The 20,424-nt window shown below is 47.4% G+C and overlaps 1 protein-coding gene across 2 annotated transcripts in view; it reads right to left on the minus strand.

Moving 5' to 3' along the window:
• LOC135541777 (tetratricopeptide repeat protein 28-like) overlaps window positions 1-20,424 on the minus strand; it is a 218,692-nt gene that overhangs the window by 21,806 nt on the left and 176,462 nt on the right. For both annotated transcript variants that reach the window (XM_064968154.1, XM_064968144.1), the window contains exons 6-9: window positions 13,569-14,365; window positions 12,837-13,381; window positions 6,686-7,209; window positions 3,070-3,179 (exon numbers count right to left, since the gene is read on the minus strand). In XM_064968154.1, coding sequence (XP_064824226.1) covers window positions 3,070-3,179; window positions 6,686-7,209; window positions 12,837-13,381; window positions 13,569-14,365 — 1,976 coding nt within the window. The remainder of the gene's footprint in view (window positions 1-3,069; window positions 3,180-6,685; window positions 7,210-12,836; window positions 13,382-13,568; window positions 14,366-20,424) is intronic.

The following is a 20,424-nucleotide window of genomic DNA, read 5'->3' on the forward strand; positions in this document are numbered from 1 at the left end:
TTGCAGTAGAAAGTGAAGCCACTAGATGGCAGCAGCCCCCATCGGTGTAAATTATGCTTGATATCTACACTGCTACCCCTCTCCCTCTTAACCTGATCAGTCCCAAGCCAAATCAGCCCATCAGTCCGGTCACTAAGTGTCTGCTTTGGCAAGCTCTCATATTTAGCCTCACATTGAAGCGCTCCGCTTTTTTCTTTTCAGGACAAAATTATTTGACATGAAAAGTTACATTCATGAGTTTTATTGACTAATCTCACTCGAACAATGAGATGTGCCAAACAATAACCCGATTTGAAAAAAGTACAGTAAGTACAGAAAACTAGTCATTGACAACTGTGTCGAGTTTGTGACAGTAACTATGTGAATTTATTAAGGTCAGGTAAACATCAGGAACCATCACAATGCAATATTTCTGCATGATCTCCTTTGAAGAAAAACCCTTACATTCTAACGAGTCCTGCGGCATGTGAGCGTCGTAGAGCAAAACAAATCCCCTCGGACGTGTTCGTGAGAGCCTTTCCATGGTGGGGTCATAATAGTCTGTAGCTTAAACCGTTATGTCTCTTGGTTTCACAAACTGCACTCTACCTCAGCCTTCGTCCATAGCATAGGCCCGCGGCTGTTATGGGCGGCTCTAGGACGTATTGACGCGGCACATGTCTGTAACAGACTCCTGGAAGTCTGTAGCTGAATCAGGCAACTCAGATCAGGCAACTCAGATCAGGCAACTCAGTCCAAATCATGGTTTTGTGATATTGGGCCTGATGGACACAGCTCTGATATTCACCTCAGCTGTCCTCCTGTCTCATCTCAAAGATGCTCCACATCTTTTCTCTGTTCAGTCTCAGACACTAACAATCAGGCTGGAGAGGAAGAAGAAGAGGGAGAGACAAAGGTGGGAGGGCAGACACATTGTGGGCGGAGGCTGTGCTGCCAAGCCAATCAGGAGTGCTGATTCATGGGAGTTGTTATTGGTTTCCTATTCCTCTTCTGTTGGCAGGCCTTCAAGAAGACTGAGAATGTTCCACCTCCACAGCCAGTCTGTATGAGGCCAGAAGTGAGATTGAACTATGCACACCAAACATTCAGATAGCTGTAGCCCTGGGACTGGCACATTGAAGGGATGGAATCAGGCATATATATATATATTATATATATATATTATATTATATGTGTGTGTGTGTGTGTGTGTGTGTGTGTGTGTGTGTGTGTGTGTGTGTGTGTGTGTGTGTGTGTGTGTGTGTGTGTATGGTGAGTTGGTTAAAGCTATCCAGGCCACTAAAGTATGTCAGACGAGAGGAGAGAGAGGAAGAGAGAGCACTGGGAGAGCAGAGTGTGGTTGTGCAGCATTAGTGCTAGAAGTCCAGTCCGGGCTGTCTGATTCTGCTGATAGAGCTGCAGGCTGATTCCTGCAAAGCTAGCTCAATCTTTTGGGCACACAGACATCCCTTTAAGATGAAAACTCATTTCTCACACCACCTCCCCCCCGGGGCCAACCTCACCCTTCACAGATTAAAAGAAAACAATCCCAAAAGTGCTGTGCTCGCAATGTCCCGCCTCGATGCTGTAAAGCTAACATCAGTATAGGGGCCTAGGACATTTACACTGCCATGTGTGCACGCAATACATCCCATGATTACCGTAACTTTTATCAGGCATTTTCACACTGACAGTTGCACATGTAGACCCCATCACGATGCCTAAAATGACTCTCATCATGTATTTTCCCCAGGGCTACGTTCACCCTCTCTGATAGAAGTTATGAGCAGTAAAACATCAAACCCACCACACTGCACTCAACATTCATCTATTAATCCCATGCGACAATATGAAACCATGTATTCATCACAAATCTGACTGAACCGTGGGCAGGTCACAGAGGACACGGCGGATCAGAGTGAGGGTGTTGAAACACAATTAGGTTTAAACGGTCGAACATGAGGTCAAGTCATCTCATTCCAACAGTACGGATGCTGTATGAATATTAAGTGCAGTAATATTGCATAGTGGGACATAGTTGGCTATGTAAATCAGCCCTGAAGTGGGTCAGGCTATTTACCAAGGTCATATAGCTTTACCACCAGCAGTAAAGCCCTCCCTGCTTCCTCATGAATAATCATCTAACCTACACACTGAGGACAACTACAGTGTGTCCTTTCCTTTCCCGACAACACACCACCATGACAGCTACACTGACTGGAGGAAATATCCCAAACATTAGAGTTGCCTGGGGAAAGAACTTGGGTGTGAAATGACAAAATAGTGTTGCTTTGGCGAACATCTGTTAAGTCTGAGGGTTATGGGGATAAGGTCATTGTGATAGAGATGAGAGAGAGAGGGATCCCTGTACATAGCGGATTTTAAACCTTTTGAAATGCAATATTTACTGTTCAATTCTAAGTTTTGTGTTGATGTTGTTTTGTGTCTTCTCACTTTTGTTTATTACACATGCATTGACAATGTACATTTCCCATGCCAATAAAGGCCCTTTAAATTGAGAGAGAGATGGAGAGATGGAGAGATGGAGAGATGGATAGATGGATAGATGGATAGATGGATAGATGGATAGATGGATAGATGGATAGATAGATAGATAGATAGATAGATAGATAGATAGATAGATAGGACTGGGGCAGCTCCCACTCAGCCCAGTAAAAGCTCTTCTCTGTCCTGACACCCCAATGGTGGAACATCAGAGGCCCTGCCCATCTTCTGAAAATGTCTGAAACCCTACCTCTTCAAAGAGTATTTTAAATAATCCCACTGCCCCCCCTCCAAAAAAATAACGAGCACCATGACTTTTGTGAACTAACAGTCACTATTTACCTTTTCTTACTAGCACTGCCTTTGCTGATAGCTACTTTATTGAGGAACATTTTTACTTCCTATGACTGAGATATGTGGTTGTCTCACCTACCTATCTTAAAATGAATGCACTAACTGTAAGTCACAATGAATAAGAGGGTGAATAAAATGTCAATCTTCCGCATCATTATCCACGGTCTCTCGCTACACACGCAGACAGGCAACCCTGTGTATGTTGTGTGTGAGGAGAGGTCAGATGTATACCTGGTGCTGGGCCTCCTCCAGGTTCCCACTGGCCCACAGAGACAGCCCCAGACGATGGTGGATCTTAGCCTCATCCTCACGCCGAGCCAGCTGCTCCGCCAGCCGTAGGCCTGGTTGCGAGAGACATTAGAAATAATTTAGAGCTATGGGCAGGCAGGTATCTTCCAGGGTAACAGATGTAAGCATGGTACTGATACTCTGACAGTAAACAAGCTTCAGTTGTAAAATCCCACTCAGTCTGGGCATCACACATAAACACAAACACACCCACTCCCAGACACACAGTATGACGCTGTTAGAGCACTAATCTGAGTGCCTAGTAATCAATGGTAAGGATCGAGTGGCTGAGCAAACACAAACACACCCATAATGCTTCTATATAAAGCAAGTGGGAGACTAAGCAAACATAATATGTTTAATAGAGTCTAGAGACTTCTGTAATGTTCGATTACACATGGAAGGTATACACATTAGAGCAAAAAACAACACATATCATCCACTCAGCCACACACACACTGGAAATACAACACACACAGAGGCTAGAATCCTGTGTTGAAACTGTTCGTATGGCTTATCGCACTGGTCCATACATTGGTTCTGAGATTCAGCCGGACCCCGGGGAGATTTTTGTGTTCAGTTAGCGTGGTTTTGTCAGATCACCTGGCGAGAATAACGTTTGTTTTCCCCTTTCAATCCCTCAAGCGGTGATGTGTATGTCACATGTCTGCATGTGTCAACAGCCTGCCCACCGACTGCTTGGTTTCACCCAATTACTGTGATGAAACAGACACTCCACGAAGGGAAATGATAAGAAAGGACAGACACTGGGCCACATGTCACCTACCAGGTGCTAACAGCGCAGCAGGAAATCTTAGCTATGATTTGGGCTGCTAATAAGTCTGTGGCTACAAGGTTTATATTATGTAGGTATTAGAATATAATGTATCTACTCTATTCCTCTGTGACTAGGGGAAAACACGTTTTGGTGGAGGGGAGAGAAAAATGGGCCATGATATCAAGCAGCCCTCATCTAACTCTCCTCGCGTTTCTAGTCATTCCTGGAAAACAGTGTGTGTGAGTCTGACCCAGATAAGAAAAGAACACAGAGCGTGACCAGGAAGGAACACCCGACCTACACTCTTCCTATTCCACCAGGCCCAGGGCTGCTCTGCTCTGTGAGTACACCCTCAGAGAGACGGATGCCTTTGAAGCCTGCAACACTCCCCCCCTCTCCTTATCTATCCTCTTCTCCCTCTCTTCCCTCTTTCTCCCTTCTCCTGTCTCTCTCTCTCTCTCTCTCTCGCTCACACTCCCTAACTCTCTCAATACACCCTCTCTTATCTCTCTCTGCCCTCTTTCTCCCTCCTCCAGCTCTCTGTCATTCTTTCAGAACTCTCTAAACCCTCTCCTTCACCCTCTCCCTTCCCAACCTCGCCTCTCTGTTTCTCTCTCTCTCTCTCTCTCTCTCTCTCTCTTGCTGTCTTTCTCTCCCCTCTCCTCTCTTTCTCTCGGTCTATCTGCCCTCCACTAGCCTCAGTCCTACTCAGGTTTCATTAGAGTCTGGAGCTTAAGAGAGAGAACTGATCTGCACCCTCACCATTCACATCTCCCTCCATCTCTCCGAGTCACTCTCACACACTCTCTCTCCCTCCCTCTCCCTCTCTCTATGAAGAAGACTCATGATCCATCAAAAAATGCCATGTCTTTTTCTTATAGTGCGGTTGACACTTTGTAGAATTATCCTACATGAAGATGTATGCATCTGCATTGCATACTCTTGCTATCTCTTCCCACATGCTTCCCTCTCTAACGGTGTCAATCTCTCGCCGTCACTGTCAGCGTGTGTACCTTCGGTGTGCCATGCAGGCACAGTGACGTAGTGGTGGCTGACATAAGGATGTGGTGGTGGCTCTGTGGCTGGCTGCACCCTGAAGAGCAACTAGAGAACACTTTAAAGGCTGCCTGACAGCTGGTGAAGAGATTCACTAGAGCCCCCCGGGGGCCCATGCACCCTGTGACACACACACACACACACACACACACACATACACACACATACACGCTTGCTGCAGGGTAATCTCTCTCTCTCTCTCTCTCTCATTATACAATGCATATATGCAAATATTTAAACACACACACACACACAGTGTCACAAAGTGTCACCTAATTATAAATGATATAAACAATTATAATAATGATAAAAGAATACTGCAGGCATTCACACTGCTGTGTCTCTCTCCCTCCTACTGTGAGGCATGTACACACACACACTCACACTCACACACACACACACACACACACACACACACACACACACACACAAACAACCACACGCATTGCTGAGGTCACATGCTGTCACTATAGGCCCTCGAGTGGTTCTCCTTTCTTAGGCCTCCTTCCAATTCATCTTTTTCAGGAAGCAAAAACAAAAAACAAGCAGTGCAGCATGAAAAGAAAATGGAGGGGAAAGAAGGAAAAAAAGGGCCAACTTTTAGGTCTGGGTCGGTTGGCCAAAAATAATTGGCTGTCAAGGATAGGGAAGGTAGTGTTCTTTTTCAAAGCTGGACCAAGGAACAATGTAAGGACAGAGCAGGGGACAGGAATGGGACATGGAAGAGATAGAGTGGCCTGCCTCCTTGTTTCCATTAAAGCCCAACAAGCAACGACAAGGAACGATGTCTAGGTCACTACAAGCACTGGTGGCTTATAGGACAGGAGAGGAAAGGCTAGGGAAGGTAATCCTGTTCATATCTTCCTTAGAGGAGGAATGATGAAACAACCTATAAACCCAGAGAGATAATTCTCCCTGGGTGGAAACAGGCTTTGGAGTGTAATGCCATGGGTCTGCCTCTGCATAACGCTTGTAAATGGATCTGGTGGCCACCTAACAGCTTCCACGAAGCATTGCACGCTGCTTCTTGTTCCGTCATCCCTGTGACAAACACTCCCTGCACTGTTACTGGCATAATGAGCTTTAGACAGCCAGGGCTGCAGCTTTTTATTTCACCATTATCTGTTGAGGACAATGAAGTGTGAGAGGCAAGAGTCTGTCAGCCACAGTGTGTGAAAAGATCCTTTGGCAGCTCATTTGAAAGTGCCATCTGAGAGAGGGGATATAGAGGTGTGAAGAATAGGAGCCAGTAAACATGCTAAATGCCTCACCATGCAGCATGGAGATGAGCTCACACACACCAAATCATATACAAATGTGTGCATGCACAAACACACCACACGCACACCACGCACACCACACACACCACACACACCACACACACCACACACAAAACTAAAATGCACAATGACACCCACACAAAAACACCCTCACATTGACAAATACTCACAGAAAAACACAAACAATATAATCACAAAATATAAGCCTATTGACAAACATTGCAGCTGTTGGGAGAATTATAACCTGGCTTTACTTCAAGAAATTGCATATAGTATGTGTTTAATTCTTGCCTGTCAGATAGATATTCTCCTGTGGAAGCTGTCCCAACACCTTTCATGTCACTAAAGTCTATGTAGTCTATGGAGCACAGTATTATTATTGTACAGTATATATATCTATATGAGTAACCCATCCTCCCTTCTATTCCACAACCACACCACTCACCTTCCTGCAGATACATTACAGCCTGTGAGTAGTTCTGCAGTGCATGGTGTGTCCTCCCCAGGCTACCGTAGGCCAGGGTCTTGGCTGCCAGGTCGTTGGTCTGAGCTGCAACACTCAGATGCTGCTCCTGGAACACCACCGCACGCTCATAGTTACCCAGTAACTCATAGGTGAGGCCCAGGTTGCCATAGGCGCGGCCCTGTCGGGCGGGACTGCCCGTCTCCTCTGCGATCTCCAAGTCACTCTGGTGGCAGCGCAGGGCTGTCTCGTACTCCCCCATGGACTGGTAAACCACACCCAGGCCACAGCTGGCGTCGCCCTCTAGTGGGCGGTCCTGGGTATCGCGGGCAATGCCTAGCTGGCGCTCAAGACAGGAGATGGCCTGTTCATAGTTCCCCAGCTGGCTGTGGAGCGCCCCCAGCTCCCCGTAGGCCTGGGCCTTCCCGCCACACTCCCCCAACTCATGGGCCACCACCAGCCGCTTCTCAAAGCAAACCAGGGACTGCTGCAGGTTACCCATCGCCCTGAGGGGGAGACACAGAGTCAGGGCAGGACGAGGGGAATCAAACAGTGGGGAAGGACAGAGATGTGGGTTAACTGGGAAGGCAGGGATAGAGTTCAGTTGACTACATTATATGCCTACTAAAACACCCTGTAATTGCCATCTGGTGCTATGAACAAACAGACTTGTGCCACAGAGACTGTGTACTCCTAGCGCTCCCCTCTCACTGTCACCCTGTTCCTCTCTCCTTATCTCCTATCAGGGGGATAGTAGTACAGCTTTTATCTCATCTGCACATATGGCCACATTGTGCAATAAGGGAAGAATGAGGAACACACATTGCATTGTCACAAGTGCAGGAACTATGCCATTTGCCAAGGTCTGCATCATTTCAGTGGTAATGAATATTCAGATTCCCAACAAAAAGCACAGCAGATGACTCTCTGAGGACTGTGTGTGTGTTTGTGTGTGTGTGTGTGTGTGTGTGTGCGCGCGTGTGTGCGTGTGTGCGCGCGTGTGTGTGTGTAGCAACATGCATGCCCTGCCCATCTGAGGATCTGTCTTTTTCAGCCATCTACTTCCTGTTTGCAAAATCCACTTGATTGATTGCTTTCATTTTACTCCTGTGACTCTTTCATATTGTTGCTTGTGCCTGTCGTATTCCCCGTTAAAATTACGACTGCGGAATCGTTTGTAATGACCTGTCAAACACACTCCAGTAATGGCCGAAATGGACTCACTGTCCTCAATGGAATACACTGTCTTTCCGTTTAATCTAGAAAAACGCTAAAGCTTTGTCAGGGATTTAATGCACCTTCACGACACTTACATCACAAGAAAAGAGAAGATAACTTTATTTTGATGGGTGTTTATTTTCTTTGGTGGAATAAAAATAAATACAAAATTATGCAGTTGAAATGTTCACAAATTAGATGGGCTGAAATGAAAGCAACTTCCGAAAATGAACACTAGAATTATAGTGATATTATGTTTGATCTCCCAAACAATGTAAAGTATGTATAGACGTAATCTAGAGTTGATTTTTAATCCGATGGTATCCTGCTATGCACATACTTGTTGAATTATGCAAAAGAATGTGACAACAGTAATTAACGAGGCAGTCTAGACAGTGCAGGTAGTGTAGACAGAGGAAGTGTTGTGGTTACAGCACCTGATGAATTTCTGAAAATTAGACACATATAAAACAAATACATTTACATTTACATTTAAGTCATTTAGCAGACGCTCTTATCCAGAGCGACTTACCTGATACAATAAAACAAATACCTGATACAATAACAAAATGTATATATGAGTGCATTCTAAGATGGCAAGTCTAAGGTGCATTCAATTTCGTGGTATCCAATTGGTAGTAGTTACTGTCTTGTCTCATCGCTGCAAATCCCGTACGGACTCGGGAGAGACGAAGGTCGAGAGCCATGCGTCCTACGAAACACAACCCAACCGAACCGCACTGCTTCTTGACAACGCACATCCAACCCGGTTTATGTCATGGAAAGAGCAGGTGTTCCTAATGTTTTATACATTCAGTGTATTCATACTGTATAAGGTGTCAGCAGTCTCTAAGGTGCAGGGTTGAGTACCGGGTGACTATTTAACAGTCTGATGGACTGGAGATAGAAACTGTTTCAGTCTCTCGGTCCCAGATTTGATGAGCCTGTGCTGTCTCCACCTTCTAGATGGTAGCTGGATGAACAGGCCGTAGCTCGGGTGGCCGAGGTCCTTGATCATCTTCCTGTGACATTTCGTGCTGTAGATGTCCTGGAGGGCAGGCAGTGTGCCAGCGGTGATGCGTTGGGCTGACCGCACCGCCCTCTGGAGAGCCCTGCGGTTGTGGACGGTGCAATCCCCATACCAGGCGCGTGATACAGCCCGACAGGACGCTCTCAATGGTGCATCAGTAGTAGAAGTTTGTGAGGATTTTAGGGGACAGGCCAAATTTCTTCAGCCTCCTGAAGTTGATAAAGGTGCTGTTGCACCTTCTTTACCACTCTGTCTGTGTGAAGGGACCATTTCAGGTTGTCAGTGATGTCCACGCCAAGGATCTTAAAGCTTTTTACCCTCTCCACTGTGGCCCTGTCGATGTGGATGAGGGCGTTCTCTCTCTGCTGTCTCCTGTAATCCACGATCAGCTCCTTAGTTTTGTTGGTGTTGAGGGAGAGGTTATTTTCATGGCACCACTCTTCCAGGGCTCTCACCTCCTCCCTGTAGCCTGTCTCATCGTTGTTGTTAATCAGGCCTAACACAGCAAACTTGATTGAGTTGTCCCTGCCAGTAAAATATTTGATGTGTTATAATTTAGTCAATATCTGATGGATTATAAAAATTCTAAACGATTGGAGTATCTATATCCACTGTCTGTTGCAATTGTTTTTAAAACCTTTTAACAATTTTGATGACCATTGTTAATATGTGTGTAGGGGGAAGAGGAAGGGCTGAAGTAATGATACAATGGGTTGGGGGGGGGGGGGGGCTAGCTAATAAATTCACCCTCCAACTGGCCTAGATGGGATGTCACATGGATACAGGTTCTGTCTATCTCTGTGAATAAGCTTTACACACTGGCTAAGACCTGCATTCATACCACGGTTTTGTTCTCTTGAATGCTTTGCTCACGCTGCAGAAACCTTGCAAATAGCCAATTTTCACATTCCCCAGCAGAGCAACAATTGCTCGATGTCATTTGAAAAGGACCATTAAAAGAATAAAAGGCTTGAGATTAATTAATGGTGTGTGTTAATGTGAGCTGGTTGAGTAAAGTCTCTGGGAGAGAAAGATGGAGCGCGAGAGTGCGAGGGGGATAGAGAGAGGAGGAAGTGAGGATGATAGGAGTCAGATTTACGTTCTTCCCCAGTCAGCTCATGCATGGCTAATGCAGGGTTCTGTCTGATTGTTACGGTGGCTTGCTGTTGATGCACAATAAGAGGGAAAAATATTCTCTGAAATTAGGACTCCGTTGCTGCCACCACTTTTTGTTTCGCCCTGTATTCTATCAGGATGTTATCAGACTCTCGCGGGGGGAGAAAGTGGAGAAAATAGAAAGAACGTAAAAGGTTGTCTCGAATTAACTGCGATTCCCCCGGTTTCAGACGTCTGTCTGCCAAAGCCTCTTTGCATACCGATCAGCTGGGGGCCAGTAGGCTCAGTGCTGAAGCAGCCAGCACCAGCCTCACTCAGCCTCAGGATCCTCAACACCGACCGTCAAGGTGTCTCTAAACTATGGTGGTCCTGAAGTGCAGCGCAACAACAAAAAACAGTAGCGGGCTAGGAGGATTACTATGATTATTAGCAAATTATCTGTCACCACAATAAATTGATATTGGCAACTTATTCAAAGGCCGATTTTTTTCGATCTTGTCTCATCACTGCAACTCCCCAACGGGTTTGGGAGGTGTCCTCCGAAACATGACATGCCAAACTGCGCTTCTTAACACCTGCCCGTTTATCTCAGAAGCCAGCCGCACAAATGTGTCGGAGGAAACACCATTTAACTAACGACCGAGGTCAGTCTGCAGGACTCCCGACACGCCACAAGGAGTCGCTAGAGCACGATGAGCCAAGTAAAGCCCCCCCCGGACAAACCCTCCCCTAACACGGAGAACGTTGGGCCAATTGTGCACCTCCCTATGGGACTCCCAATTACAGCCGGTTGCGATGCAGCCCGGGATCGAACCCGGGTCTATAGAGACGCCTCTAGCTCTGAGATGCAGTGCCTTAGACCGCTGTGCCACTCAGGAGGCCCATGCAGAATGGCTTTCTGATTGCAATGGTGGCTTAGGTGTATTAGAAATATGATGCCTTTAAATTTAAATAAAGTTAAATAAAGGTTAAATAAAAAATTATTATTAACCGAGAAAAAGACAAATTCATGTTCTATTTCTACTTTCCTCAGCAGGACTCTTCATCTATGATTCAGATATTAGCTTTTCGTAACAGGCAATCAGAGATTTCATGGTTTTAGAGTGCTTTTCATCCAACCACAGATTTTCATTATAGAGCTACAGTACTGTTCAGTGGAGAGCTGCAGAGACACCCTGTATACCCAATCCAATCCTTTAGTGACACTTTATTCCAATCACTACTTCAAGAAGAGGACATTTGGACAGATGACAGTGCTTACCTGGAACAGTATCTAAGTGGCTCATTCAGTGGGAAAAGTGGAGTTACTGCAGGGAGTGAGAGAAACGCCAATATTCTGTATGATGTTAGGGCTAAAGCAAATTAGCATCATTTACCTACTGAGTGACCTGATAGGGAGCTACACTACATTACCAAAAGTATGTGGACACCTGTTCGTCGAACATCTCATTCCAAAATCTAGGGAATTAAATGGAGTTGGTCCCCCCTTTGCTGCTGTAACAGCCTCCACTCTTCTGGGAAGGCTTTCCACTCGATGTTGGAACATTGCTGTGGGGACTTGCTTCCATTCAGCAACAAGAGCATTAGTGAGGTCGGGCACTGATGTTGGGTGATTAGGCCTGGCTCGCAGTTGGCTTTCCATTTAATCCCAAAGGTCTTCGATGGGGTTGAGATCAGGGCTCTGTTCAGGCAAATCAAGTTCTTCCACACCGATCTCGACAAACCATTTCTGTATGGACCTGGCTTTGTGCATGGGGGCATTGTCATGCTGAAACAGGAAAGGGCCTTCCCTAAACTGTTGCCACAAGTTGGAAGCACAGAATTGTCTAGAATGTAATTGTATGCTGTAGCGTTAAGATTAACTTTCACTGGACCTAAGGGGCCGAACCGAACCATGACAACAGCCCCAGGCCATTATTCATCCTCCACCAAACTTTACAGTTGGCACTATGCACTCGTCCAAACTCAGATCTGTCTGTCGGACTGCCTGAAGGTGAAGCGTGATTCAGCACTCCAGAGAACGCGTTTCCACTGCTCCAGAGTCCAATGGCCGCGAGCTTTACACCATTGGGGCGGCAGGGTAGCCTAGTGGTTAGAGCATTGGGCTACTAACCAGAAGGTTGCAAGTTCAAATCCCTGAGCTAACAAGGTACAAATCTGTCATTCTGCCCCAGGCAGTTAACCCAACCCATTCCTTAAGAATTTATTCTTAATCAACTTGCCAACTGCGCCTGCTTGGCCATGGAAACACATTTCATGAAGCTCCCAACAAACAGTTATTGTGCTGACTTTGCTTCCAGAGGCAGTTTGGAACTCGGTAGTGAGTGTTACAACTGAGGACAGATGATTTTCACTCACTATGTGCTTCAGCACTTGGCAGCTCCTTTCTATGAGCTTGTGTGGCCTACCACTTCATGCTGAGCCATCATTTGCTCCTAGATGTTTCTACTTCACAATAACAGCACTTACTGGGCAGCTCTAGTAAGTCAGAAATGTGACAAATGTACATTTTGTAATGGTGGCATTCTATGACAGTGCCACATTGAAAGTCACTGAGCTCTTCAGTAAGGCCATTCTACTGCCAATGTCTATCTATGGAGATTGCATGGATTTGTGCTCAATTTTATACACCTGTCAGCAACAGCTGTGGCTGAAATAGCTGAAACCACTAATTTGAAGGCGTGTCCACATACTTTTGTCCAGTGTATAACCAATTACATTACAGGTTTCTAAGTATGTTTAGTAGTGCTAATGAGCGATGTCACTGACCTGTGTCCATTGCCCAGACCTCGGTAAGCCTTCTCCTGATCCTGCATGCGGTTCAGGCTCTGGGCCACAGACAGGTACTGGTCGTAGTATTTAATGGCCTCCTCAAAGTCTCCTAAGGCTTCGTAACAGTCTCCCAGGTTACCATAGGCCCTGCCCCGGTCCAGTACGGCCTCGTTGCCACTCAGCTGCTGCAGGGTGGCCAACTGCTGCTCCAGGTAGCCTATAGCCTCCTCCATCACCCCTACGTTCATCTTGGTGATGCCCATGTTCCCGTAGACCTGGGCCTCTATGCCCGGGTCCTTCAGTCTGCGGCCCAGCTCTAGCTGCTCCTCGTAGCTCTTGAAGGCCATGGCATACTTCCCCAGGGCCATGTAGACAGCTGCCAGGTGGCCGTGGGCTTTACACTCCCCGGGAACATCGCCTAGTTCCTGGTACACCTCCAGTTCCTGGGTGTGGTAGCCCAAGGACTTGTCGTACTTCTGCACCAGTCTGTAGGTGGCACCCAGGGAAGCGTAGGCACACGCCTCCATCCTGCGCTCCTTCATCTGAAACAAAGAACAGACAGGATTTCAGTGCATCAGCAAATGATATTACATTTTAACAACCCTGCCTTTCAAAATCAATGGAGTGCTTGACTTTCTTACAGTATATCATGTTAATCTCTCTTACTGTATGCAGACAAAGTGGAGACCTTTCCTGTGACTACTATAATCAGGGCCTAGTGAATCTCACCTGGTGAGCCAGGGCTAGCTGCTGCTCATAGAACTGGATAGCTCCGGTCACATCCTTCTTGCAGACAAAGATGTCCCCCAGGTTGCCCAGGGCTCTGAAGCGGGCCTGTGCATTATTAAGAGACTGGGCTAGAGAGAGCAGGTACTTCTGACACTCCTCTGCCTTGGTGAAGTTACCCAGAGCCTTGAAGGCCAGTCCCAGGTTACAGTAGGCCTTGGCCTGGCTCAGCTTGTCATGCAGGTCCTTAGCCAGAGCCAGGTCCTGCTCATAGTACTTGACAGCGTCCTGGTAGCTTCCCAGGCAGTAGTGGGCGTAGCCCAGGTTGTGGCAGACTTTCCCCTCACTCTCCATGTCCTGGAGGTCAGGGGACAAGCGGAGGTACTGCTCGTAGTAGGGCACAGCTTGGGGGAACTCTCCCCGGGAGCAGTGGAAGTTCCCCAGGTTGCCGAGGGCGCGAGCCTCACTCTGGACATCTCGCAGCTCACGGGCGATATTGAGGTGGTTCTGGTAGTGCTGCAGGGCGCGATCGTGGGCCCCCAGAGCCTGGTAGGCCACGGCCAGGTTACCATGGGTGGAGGCCTGGGAGGCTCGGTCGTTGACCTCCATGGAGATCTGTAGCTCCTGGCGGTGGTAGCGCACGGCCTGGTCAAAGGCCCCCAACGCGTTGTAGGCGTTGCCCATGTTACCGTAGGCCCGGCCCTGAGCAGCATAGTCAGTGAGCTCCTGGGCGATGGAGAGGTGGGTTTTGTGCAGTTTCAGTGCAGTTTCATAGTCTCCTTTCATCTGGTGGATAATGCCTGTGGACAGGGGAGAGGAGAGAGGGAGAGGAAGAGGCAAGATTAATATCCCATTCACAGGAAAATAGAAGTTCACTTCAAGTGCCTCATCAGACAGCCACATTATGTAGAAAGCAACAGTCATTTGGTAGTTAAAATATGCTTCTGCTGAGCCATCTGTTCCCTGATCAGGGAACACACGTTCCACACAAAATATGGTCATTAAAATGAAGCACAATCACACAGTGTTATAAAGACATCTAAATGTAATCATTAGATTGTCTAAACTGTCTTTGATGATTGTGTCTTAAAAGAATATCAGCAAAACCAACCACTTTTCCGCAGAGACCGAAACAACTGAGAAGGAGAGAGAGAGAACGAAAGAGAGAGAAAGAGTGGGCCGAGACAATTGAAAGCTAAGCTAACAACTTCTCAAAACTGAGATGAGTGTGCAGTGTGCAAAACCAATGAATAACAGAAAACTGTGTATTGATGCGCGTATGATCTATTATAAAACAGAGCAGCCATTCATCTAACAGGACTGGATAACTGTGGCTCCCCTGCATTGGCATCAGTGTGGGCTAATGGGCCTGGCAGATAAGAAGAACCAGCCCTCACCAGCCGCACCACTCAGAGGGCACCGGGATGGGGACGGGCCAGCCTTGGCTGGGGTGTGTGGTGAACAGGGAAGTGGGACAGGAGAGGGGGACGTTTGTGGGTTGTGGTGGGAACTTGATGGTGCCACTGGGATTAGCGAGTACCATGTGCGTTTTCTGACTTTTCCCTATCAGAACCTGCCACGGTACTGGCGCATGCAGAGGCTAAATAAACAGACGGTAAACAGCCAACTGAACAAACCCAAAATGACTTGACTACTGGTGCTATAGATGTGGAGCCCATTAGAGTTGTTTGTTCAGTTAAAAGCCTTTCATGGGCCTCCCGAGTGGCGCAGCAGTCTAAGGCACTGCATCGCAGAGCTAGAGGCATCACTACAAACCCGGGTTTGATCCCGGGCACTGTCGCAGCCGGTCGCAACCGGGAGATCAATGAGGCGGCACACAATTGGTTCAGCCTCGTCTGGTTAAGGGGAGGGTTTGTCCGGCCGCGATGTCTTTGTCGCATCGCGCTCTAGCGACTCTTGTGGCGGGCCAGGCGCATGCACGCTGACATGGTGCGGCTGGCTTCTGGGTCAAGCAAGCAGTGTGTCAAAAAGCAGTGCGACTTGGCAGGCTCGTGTTTCGGAGGATGCATGGCTCTCGACCTTTTCCTCTCCCGAGTCCGTACGGGAGTTGCAGTGATGGGACAAGACTGTAACTACCAATTGGATATCACATAAAAGGGGTAAAAATAATATATATAAATATATATATATATAAAGCCTTTCATTAGGTCATTGGGATGCCTTACTAGCTAACCTGGACTCAGGGCTAACGTTAGCTAGGTGGCTAAAGTTAGCTAGGCTAAGGGTTAAGGTTAGGGTTGTCTAACATGCTAAGTAATTGCAAAGTAGCTAAAAAGTAGTAAGCAGTTGCAAAGTTGCTAATTAGCTATTTGAGTGTCCCAGATTTACATTTACTATGTTACAGCGAGTCTATGAAATCAGGCTGGACGGGGTCTATAGTTGGCCCACTGGGTTTGCATATTTTGTTTACACAGTATCAGGCTCCTCTGAGGCGTCACTTTTTTAGGCAGCCAGATTTCAAGGAATAGAAGAGGAAGCTCAATGCTTTAAACTAAGCTGTGCTAGAAAGCTAACTTTGGGTGTCAGGTGAAGGAAGGGGTGTTTGGTATTTCATTAGGATCCCTATTAGCTGTTGCAAAAGCAGTAGCTACTCTTCCTGGGGTCCAAACAGAACATGAAACACAATACAGAATGACAAAGTACAGAACATCATTAGACAAGAACAGCTCAAGAAGTATAAATCCAGGTATCAAGGAAATGGGATTGGATGGCAGCATAAAAAATTACCTATTCAAAATATTTAATTGATTTGCATAGCCCATAGATAGCGGCATAACCCCAATCCATAGATGGGCTCACCTTTGTGATAATTCACCCACAGTAGTCCAGCTTGATTGTTTCTGTGTATTTCTGTCTCAAGGTTAAAGTGTCATAGCCTTACCTGGCCCAGTAACCACCACGTCAACACCTAAAGGAATGAACATGCTAAGCATACTACAGACAAAACAAACATGAGACATTATAATGCTTTGTACAGATTGCCAGAAGGAATACAATATGGATAAGTAACATACTGTATAAAGAATTGATAAACTGTTACTAACACTTTTATAATGACAAATGGTAGGAAGAAAAGGCTTTGGCATTGCATGTCCTAAAGTTACAGTAGACTGACATTGGCACCTCACATATCAAGGACAGAGCCCAGGCCGTAGCCCCAGCCCCACCCCCACACCAGGCCAGCCCACCCCATCCCAGCCCCACACCAGGCCAGCCCACACCACGCCACCCCCACCCCATCCCAACCCCACCCCACCCCAGGCCAGCCAACCCCACCCCAGCCCCACCCCAAGCCAGCCCACCCCACCCCCAGTCCCAGTTCCAGCCCAGCCCCAGAGCACGTTAAAATGCGGAAGAGGAGCACTGACAGCCCTCTCCCTCCACAAAGTCATTGCCAAGGTTATGTCTTCCTTTGGAGCTTAGCCCACAGAGGGTATAATGCCTGTTGATGTATCACCAGCTAACATGGCCCCAGCCCTCCCCTGAGTCCCCTGCTGGAGGCTAAAATTGGAGCTGGATCTGAGGCTCTAAGGCTGGGGTGGAGTCTGGGGAGAAAAGCTAGAGTTGGGTCTGGGGGGGATGGGGAGGGGATGTTGGGGCTGGGGTGGGGGCTGGGGAGAAAGGCTGGTGTTGGGGCTGGGGGGGTGGAGAGAAAGGCTAGAGTTGGGTCTGGGGGGACTGGGGAGAAAGGCTAGTGTTGGGGCTGGGGTGGGGGCTGGGGGGGCTAGGGTTGGGGCTGGGGGAAAGGCTAGTGTTGGGGCTGGGGTGGGAACTGGGGAGAAAGGCTAGAGTTGGGTCTGGGGGGGGACTGGGGAGAAAGGCTAGTGTTGGGGCTGGGGTGGGGGCTGGGGAGAAAGGCTAGGGTTGGGGCTGGGGGGAAAGGCTAGTGTTGGGGTGGGGGCTGGGGAGAAAGGCTAGAGTTGGGCTGGGGGGGGGGGCTTGAGGTGAGTTTGGCGCTGGAGCTACACCTGGAGCTGGAAGAGATGAGGACCTAAGACTATGCCGGGGGCCACACAAGGGGTCAGAAAACAATCTCTGTCTCCGCCAAATTGTAAGAGGATTACAAGAACCCCTGGGTCCCTGTTTGATAATAAATAACAGCATGTTTTGGGCCTCAGGTGGTAAATGCTGTTGGTACACAAACCAGGGGGAATGATGGTGATTGGCTGGACAGTTGGATAAGAAAGGGGTATTGATAGATGATACACTGATTTCAAATGACCCCATCAAAAAAATTCTAAGAGAGAGGAGGGATTGACTCCTGTGGACCCCTGTTATGGCCATGCAATTCACTCAGATCGCACAATAAGGTTTGTTATATTACATACAGTACATAAACTAAACCCCAGAGCTTATATGAGTCTGCAGCTCCATCATTTCCATCTGCACAGTGAGCACAATGACTGTGAAAAAAGAGGGATCAAACAACAAGCAAAATATCCCTCACGCGCCACACACACACCTACTTTATCCCATTCACTCTCCCGTATCAAAAGACATTAAAAGGCGGGCGATGCGTTGTCACTTTGCATTACACAGGCGCACAGTGTGAGAGGGAAATGCTGCAGTGATGACTTTGAGGGATGGTGTCTTGTTCTTACTAAATCACTGTGTCATTCTGTGCTGTGTGTGGAGGTCCACAGCACTGTGGAGCTGTCTGCTAGCTGCCTCTCTGCTGCTCTGCTCTGCTCTGCCCAGCTAAGAGGATTTCAGCAACAATGGAGTCTCTGCCACTGTGCCGGGGTGATACCAGGGGTAGAAGAAAGATGGCCAATCACCAAGCAGCCATCGGCCCTGCCCTAGAATCCAAACTCTAGCCTACCCTCCATTCATATTTCAGTTAGCCCAACACTGTGTCAACACAAGGACCTGAAGAATGAATAAAAAACAACATTTTCAATTGTTATGTACAAATTAATGGTCTAGAAAATTGCAGGACCAATTTAAAGTGGTTAGAGTGTAAAAAAGCAGATGCATAATTGCTTTCTTGACATTAACACAGAGTGCTGTGTGTGTTGAGGCCTGTGGGGGGCGGTAGAGAGCTGAGGCAGAGAAGGCAGCCAAGGTACTGAGTGGGGTGGGGTGTGGTGGAGTGGAGTGGGGGTCTGGGTTTAGGCTTAGGTACCAAATCTTCACTCACAAACACAGACATCTCCCACGGCCAGACAGACACGCTGAGAGAGACAGGAAGGTGGAAGATAAAAAGAAAGGGGGGTGGATAGATGGATGTGTGCTGAGTGGGATGCCTGCCAACACAAGCACACACAGACAGGCCGCTGCACCCCTCCACGCCTCCGCCTGCCTGCAGGCCCAGCTGGGCTGGCTTCCTCTCCGCTCTCTCCAGCTGACCCTTCATTATCCTTCAGGACTGTTACACCTAACCCTGCTTAACCACAGCGAAACCTCTGCTACTTCCGTTTTGTGAAGACTTCAAATTCCATGTTGAAGTTGTGGATGGGCTAAGGAAAACATAATGCTGTTTCTGTGTTGTTTGAGTTAATAGTGACATGGTGAATGGATTCAAAATAAACACATACAGCACAAAAGCTATACGTGGAAGGTGGGAATGTGGGAGAATGTTGGAGCAGGCTTCCAGTCCAGTATTTGGCATTGTCTTCTGCCATGAGACTAGGCTGAAGGGGGCCATGGAGAGGGGGAACTAACTGCTGCTTTTCCATGAACATGACAGTGGGCCAAGCAGCGCAGATCTGCTACACTAGGAACTCCCCAGAAAAGGAGAAGGAGAATGGCATCCATTTAACCCCCCCCGTACACAGTACAGTAACTAGATTTTCCCATTCCTGTCTGTGTGCCCTGAACCAGGGGCATAGCAGGATATATTTACCTGTGGAACATTAACAGCACGGCCCTGTTGGCACTAATGATCCTGAAGAAAGAGCTTGAGATGTCACCTCAACAGGATAAATGCACATTTTATGTTTGGTTTCCCTCACTACCTGTCTCCTTCCCTATGCATTATTCCATTCACTCTGCCTGTTCCATTAGGCTGGATAAATTCCTCTGTAAATCCAGCCACTGCCCTCCTGCTCCTGCCTTCTCCGCTCCCTCCTTTTAAAAACACTAGGCTGTTTCCAACGACAACCAACCTGAGATCCCTCCCTCCCTGACTGCCTCAGTCTGCTGTCTGCTCCAGACCACATGGCTGTGTTCCTGTGTGAGCCATATAGCCAAACCCTGCAGGACTCCACAGAAGACTTTTCATGTTGGGCTTAGGGAGAGTATACTAGGAAAGGCCTAAAGCCATTTCAACTCAGTTTCTCTCTCTCCCTCCCCCTGAATCTCTCCTGCCCCAGTGAGTAGTACACCCAGAACAGTGTTCTTTATAGCTCTGTTATGTTGGACTCTGCTCACTGGGCACAGACGTCAATTCAACATCTATTCCACATTGGTTCAATGTAATTTCATTGAAATGATGTGGAAACAACGTTGATTCAACCAGTGTGTGCCCAGTGGGTGTGCTGTTGTTTTGTTATGTTTCCTGTTTGATTTAGCTTTGTCTCAGCATTAAGAGGTCCTCTGGGAACCAGGGTGAAAACAAGGAAAGTGATAGCTTAATTAAAACTGTTACCTCCGGCTCTGTTAACTGATGGAGTCGCCATTTCTAATGACTTTTTTAGATGAAAAAAACAAAACAATGAGTAGTGGGTTAGAAAAAGAAAGAGAGGAGGGAGAGAGGAGAGGGAGAGAATAGAGAGAGAGAAGGGTAAAAAATAGCTTCCAAACAAACGTATTAAAAACCTCTGAAGAGAATTGCAGGAGAAAATATTGCAATTTAGATTCTGTTTCATGAATAACAGAAATGTAGTGGGCTTGATTA

Source organism: Oncorhynchus masou, chromosome 1, assembly GCF_036934945.1.
Source record: "Oncorhynchus masou masou isolate Uvic2021 chromosome 1, UVic_Omas_1.1, whole genome shotgun sequence".
Classification (NCBI taxonomy): Eukaryota; Metazoa; Chordata; class Actinopteri; order Salmoniformes; family Salmonidae; genus Oncorhynchus; species Oncorhynchus masou.